General features: G+C 31.9%; 1 protein-coding gene across 1 annotated transcript in view; it reads left to right on the plus strand.

The window, feature by feature from the left end:
• LOC106465224 (protein unc-45 homolog B-like) overlaps nucleotides 1-6,200 on the plus strand; it is a 152,579-nt gene that overhangs the window by 83,476 nt on the left and 62,903 nt on the right. The window contains exons 11-12 of the mRNA XM_022393080.1: nucleotides 309-403; nucleotides 4,861-5,002. Coding sequence (XP_022248788.1) covers nucleotides 309-403; nucleotides 4,861-5,002 — 237 coding nt within the window. The remainder of the gene's footprint in view (nucleotides 1-308; nucleotides 404-4,860; nucleotides 5,003-6,200) is intronic.

The following is a 6,200-nucleotide window of genomic DNA, read 5'->3' on the forward strand; positions in this document are numbered from 1 at the left end:
ACTAACTGTAAAAATGCAAGAAGAATAGAAACCTACCACAACTTCTGTCTCCTCAGGCATGTCCTCAGGATGAATTAATATAAAATTAAACCCAAAATTGAAATTAATCATATTTGCATGAAATCTTAAAGCTACGATGTCCAGAACTTACAAACGTATAGATACATAAACACTCGAATACTCCACATTCTTGCAATTCAACCTGATACTTATTCATATGTGATGGAACAACTTGTCAACTTAGCATGATTATAATTCAATAACAGAACTGGATATGGAATATACTATTAAATAGAAGTCTGTTTTAGGGACTTTGCAAGCTTGGGTCTCTTGGAGGAACTGATGCAGCTATCAGGCCTTTTTCTGATGGTTCAACACAAAAATTAGCAAAGTCGTGCCGAAAGTAAGACTTCACTTTTTCTGGAATATGCTATAAAAAAAAGTTTTGTATATTTACTATTTTTCAATTTTTTGTTTTTAATGTTGTATAAATATTTTAAAAATTGATATGCCTGAAAAGAACCATTTATTTCTCATAATGATGTAACTTATAGTTTTGACATGTGTGTTGTTAATCAACTAAATTAAGTTCATTTTAGTATGTATTAAATACACATTTGTTTATTTGTGGTGGACATAAATATGTACATGTAAATGTTTGATCTGGTCATTATTCCAAATTTTTCTAAACCTGCGAGGCAGTGGAGGTTAACCCTAAAAATTCTTTCATAAGTGGGGAGTGAATGCACCAATGTAGGTAATTTTAAACTGTGTGTTGTATTCCACACTGGAAATACTAGTTATTTGTGCCTGGGTAGTCCAGTTTATGAGAAAATTGTAAATATTTTTTTCCTGGGGAACTTGGGTATTTGTATAAAAACTTCTCTTGATTGGCTCAAGATTAGTCTGATCACTAACCCTTAGTGTGCAAATTTACATTGTTTATTGGCCAAGACAATAAACAACTATTGATATTGCTTTTAAACATTTTTCTAGGTTTATTATTTGATTATTTGGATTTGAATAAAATTCCTTCATACAGAACACAATGTATATTTCACTAATTCAGATAATTATAGAAGACTTAAGTGTAATATTTGTTTCCTACACTCTAAGTACATTTTATAGAATTTTTACCATTTTGAAAGAAAATGAAGGGTAAATCATTATTATTAACAAATGTTTTCGATCATCTGTGTGTATATTTTTATACCACATAATCATATAGAGTAACAAAACAAAAGCAGTCAGAATAATACAGTCTGTTTGCATTCAATTCATAATATTTGATTAATATAGGTTTGACAGTTTAATGGGTTATTTATTTGAGCTGTGACATTCAGTTACCAGTGCTATATATATATATATATATAATTAGTTGCAAATGTAATGCAGTGCCTATAAATGGAATACATGGCAGGATGATTAACATGACTCATTAACACTTTACTATGTGTTCAGCAATTATACACATATGAATCATGCAATGGAATATAATGTCATTTTCAATATTTAATTGCTGAGTTACTGACATGCATGCACAAAATTGTTTTATGTATAAATGTAATTGTACATATACAGTACAACTACATATCCTCATTTGTACCTGATTCAATACATATGAATATAATTATTAACCACGTTATCTTTCTCAACGCAGGCTCAGTCGATTTATCTGACCATATGACCTCTTTGTACTTATTATAGTTTAGATACTACAAACTTTTAATATATTAAGTGTATCTTCACACAATTTGGTAGTAGTGCACTAAATAATTTTTATTTGATAAAATAATGCAACAAAGAACATAGACTAATAACATGCAGGAAAGTTGGAAAACCCATGGGTTTGAATCCAGGTGTGATATGAATGATATAATTTGCTTTGTACGTACGTGGGCCGTCCAAGGTAATTGCTTACTTCCATCACAGCATTCCTCAGTTTCCTCTATGTGTGATAGGATGGAATGGTTTTAGAAAGGGCAAGGATGGTCTACAAAGTCAGAGTGGGAGAGAATGCATGACTACAAAAATCAATATCGAAACACAAAATGCAATGGCAAAGTATGTTAGCAGCAAACACATTGAAAGTTGGAAGGCATGTAGGAAAGCACTTGAGATGATTTTTGATGCTATTATATATTTGGGAAAGCAAGGTTTGGCATACAGGGGCACTGAGGCTCATGAAGGTAACTTTATGGAATTGTTGAAGCTGGTTTCAAAGCACAACCCCCAGTTTAATACATATTTTTCTTCACATGTCCGTAATGAATACTGCAGTTGGGTCTCACAGAATAAAATTATGGAACTCATAGCTCATAATGTGCTCTATAACGTTGTGGAAGCTGTTAACAACTGTTTTTTTGGCATCATTTGTGATGAAGTTTGGAATATCAGGAGCAATTAAGCTTGTGTGTGTGATATGTCAATGATGATTTAAATGTACTTGAGAAATAGATAGCATTCTCTGTTCTCAGTAATGCGACAGCTGAAAATATTACAAAGACAATCAAACAAGGACTATTATCATATAGATTAGATATTAATTAAGCTCGCGTGCAGAGTTATCATGGAGCCAGTACAATGAAAGGTCAAAAAAGTGGAGTAGTAACAGGAATTTTAAATGAACATCCAAAATGCACTTTCAGCTACTGTTCCAGTCATAAACTGAACTTGATAGTCCAAGATACTGTAAATACTCATTTGTACTTGGTGGAATCACAGGAAGTTCTATGAAAGGTGGTTGCAATTATTTAATACTCCCCCTTAGAGAAAGTTATCATACGAAGCCTTTACAATGGATGATGCTCCTTCTGCCACTTTTTGACTACTGTGTCCAACACACAGGGTTTTGTGAGGCAATGCTGTAATGGAATTTGTAGCTCAATATGACAGTTTGTTGGAGGAAATCTGTAATGATACTGAGTTGCCATCAAATGTGCAATCTTGTGGGTATATTAATAGCATGCAGAAGTTCAAAGTGTTTTTTGGTCTAAAGCTGTTTACAATAACTCAGCCAGTGCACATGCTAATACAGTCACCTCATGTTTCAGTGCAGTTTGTATGCTCAAAAATTGAAGGCATGGCTTCTCTTCTGTAGGATGCTAATGATGCTGGCATTGCAACAGTTTTACAAGTCTGTTTTATCTACTTCTAATTCTATAGGCATTGAAGAGCCTGCATTGCACAGAGGTGCAAATGTCTGACATTCTATATAATATGAATTTGAAAGTATATACCAATCAGTGTTTGCAACTGCTATTTAATCAGCTTCTGTGAGATATCCTACAGATGATTTACATAAACTAGCAGTGATCAAGAAATCTATGTAAGCAATCTGAAACTGATATTGATGAAATGTATAACATTTATCAAGATGACCTGTTGCTGTTAAAATCAAAGGACTGTGTGAAACTTGAAATTGAACCAAGTTCACAGTGTCATCACTAAGAATTTTCCAGATTCATGAAAGATTTCCATACATTATTTCTGTGAAGCAATGCGCACAAAAATCTTGTGCTTAAGGACATTTTCCATCACTTTTCACCCTGCTCAAAATCTATATAGTGGCTCCACTGACTACATGTATTGCTGAAAGATTGTTTTTGCCCTAAGGAAGCTGATGTATTGCTTGTGCCTCACCATGTCACAGTCTCACATGTATCATCTTGCTTGTCTCAATATCCTGAAGAATGATGTGGATAAATTGAACTTGCCAAAAGTTATTGACATATTTATTAGTTACAGTACAGCTCGTCTAAATACGTTTTCTTCTTCAATAAAAGTTTGATATATATAAAATATTTGTTTAGTTGATTTCCCAGTTGGGGCAGCATGTCTAGCTGGTCAACACCAGATCTGGTCAACACAAACCAAGAAATTCTTCTATTCAGGACACCGGATCTGGTCAACACAAACCAAGAAATTCTTCTTGACTAATGTGTTATGTGGGAAATCTGATGCATAATTCTAAGGTTTATGTAGAGGAGATCTGCTCTTTTTGTTGATTATAAACATGTCCATCAGCCACGTAAAGTTGATTAGCAAACAATGTCAAAAGTCAAGAGAGGGGACTTCTTTGGTGCTTTTAACAAAGTTACTGATATCTCAGGAAATAAAGATGGTAGAAGCCTCAAATTTTATATTTTTGCTTTTAAATACTATAGTTTGTGTTTCTAGTTGTTTGGAAACTACAGTAGCTCATTTTTTAAAGTTAGAAAATTCTGAAGTGGAACAATTTAAGCTCAGTTGTGTCACATGACACAGAAAAATGAAGAATGAGATTTTTAAATATTTCTTTTTGAAATTAAACAGTACAAACTTAGATAATATAAATAATTTAAGTATAAACTATTTTCATCCCAAGTTTATTGACATAAGTGAATAATAAAGCTGCTTGATTAAATTTTGAATGAAACACTAGAGAAAGTTGTGATGTACACTTTGACCTCATTGTATGGAAAAATGTCAATACCTGTTTACATTATATGTTCAAAATTCAGAATTGTTCCATACTGAGTAAGTTTTAGACTCAGATTTATTTATCCAGATTGTTCAGTGTTTACATTCTTAATTTCTTTATCAATTAAGAAAGTTTACATTTAAATTCGTAGTCAACCAATTCCCTATATTTCCATTATAATATTTCAAATAAAACTTTATCTTTAACTCACTCTAAACGTTAGTTCAAGGTGTACTTTTCATTAGAGTGAATAATGTTTTAAGTTCCTTAATCATTGTGATTCAGGTTTCTATAATTTTAATATTCACTGTTTAAATATATAGAATTACACATATACATTGTCACTATATGAAGGAAAAAGTAAAATATTTTCAGTATTAAAGTTACTTATTCTACAGATTGCTTGTTAACCCTGCCAAAGACAAAGATTTGAGAAAGTGGGCAGCAGAGGGCCTGGCATATCTCACATTAGATGCAGAAGTGAAAGAAGCTTTAATTGAAGACCAAGTATCTATTCAAGCATTAATTGAGCTAGCTAAGGTATGGTTCCAAAAATATTTCTTTGAATATGATTATCATTAACCAATTCACTGCATCTGAGAAATATATGCACTAGGAAATATATGTCCCAACTGCAGTGAAAGGGTTAAACAGAAATTTTTGTAAGATCATTAGATAGACATTTTTGGTTTAAAATGCATTTTTGATAGTTTGTGTATTTCGTTATCAATGTCAATATCTATACTGTTTCTTTTTTCTTTTTTTTCTTTTTTACCAACATTTGGCTGGTTGTGGTTTAATTGTCAGTTTTCCTTTTGGACTATGTTTTAATTTGTGTTATATATTACATTTTGCTATTTTTTTATAAACCTTATGTTTTTGAAGTTGTAAAAAACTTTTTTTTTTGTAGGTAAATTTTATCTATATGTCTCATTTAATATCTTAATCAACCTGTTTGAAGTTGGTTGTTTTTGTCTTGTTAAGATATTGTTAATACTCTTTGTTCTTGATACCATTTACCATTGAAAAGTTTTCCCCAGAAAACTATTATCTTTCTCTCTTTTGTTTTTCCATTATCAACACAGAGTTTAGTAGTAGTATGCACAGGAATGCTCTTTTGTTTTTCTCTGTCAGCTCTAATTGTCATTTGTAATTCCTAGTGCTAACCTGAAAGTTTTTCTAACCCATGATTGATTCACTTTACTTCAACCATTTTCTTTCACAATTTTCTGTTTGATTTTGATTTTCTTTTCTTACACACATATACATATATGTATAAAGACAAAATGTGTGTTTGTTTGCACACTAACTCCTCTGAGCCTATTGGCCAATCTCAATCAAACTTTTTATATAAACACTATGAACTATGGGGAATGTCCTAAGAGGGTCAGAATTGAACTTAACCCTATTTCTATTTTGTAAAGCCTGTTGGTTAATTACTCCCAGCCTATTGGATCAATCTCAAACAATAATGGCAGGTTGATGCTTTAGACAATGTTGAATAATCTAAAGGGTTTCAAGGTCAAAGTATGATAGTTTGCTGGATTGTTTCTCAAACAACCATGCTTTTCTCATGGTTAATGAGATGTAGGGTGTTGAAGGGTGGGATCACTTCAAAATCTTTATTTGTTGGTAAATGGAAAACAAAGCTCAAAGGTTGTCTATGAAGAAACTTTGAGATATATGATTGCTGTTAAACTTACATTGTTTTAATTAAATTTCAACATTTCCCATTAGA

Source organism: Limulus polyphemus, unplaced genomic scaffold (assembly GCF_000517525.1).
Source record: "Limulus polyphemus unplaced genomic scaffold, Limulus_polyphemus-2.1.2 Scaffold1875, whole genome shotgun sequence".
NCBI lineage: Eukaryota > Metazoa > Arthropoda > Merostomata > Xiphosura > Limulidae > Limulus > Limulus polyphemus.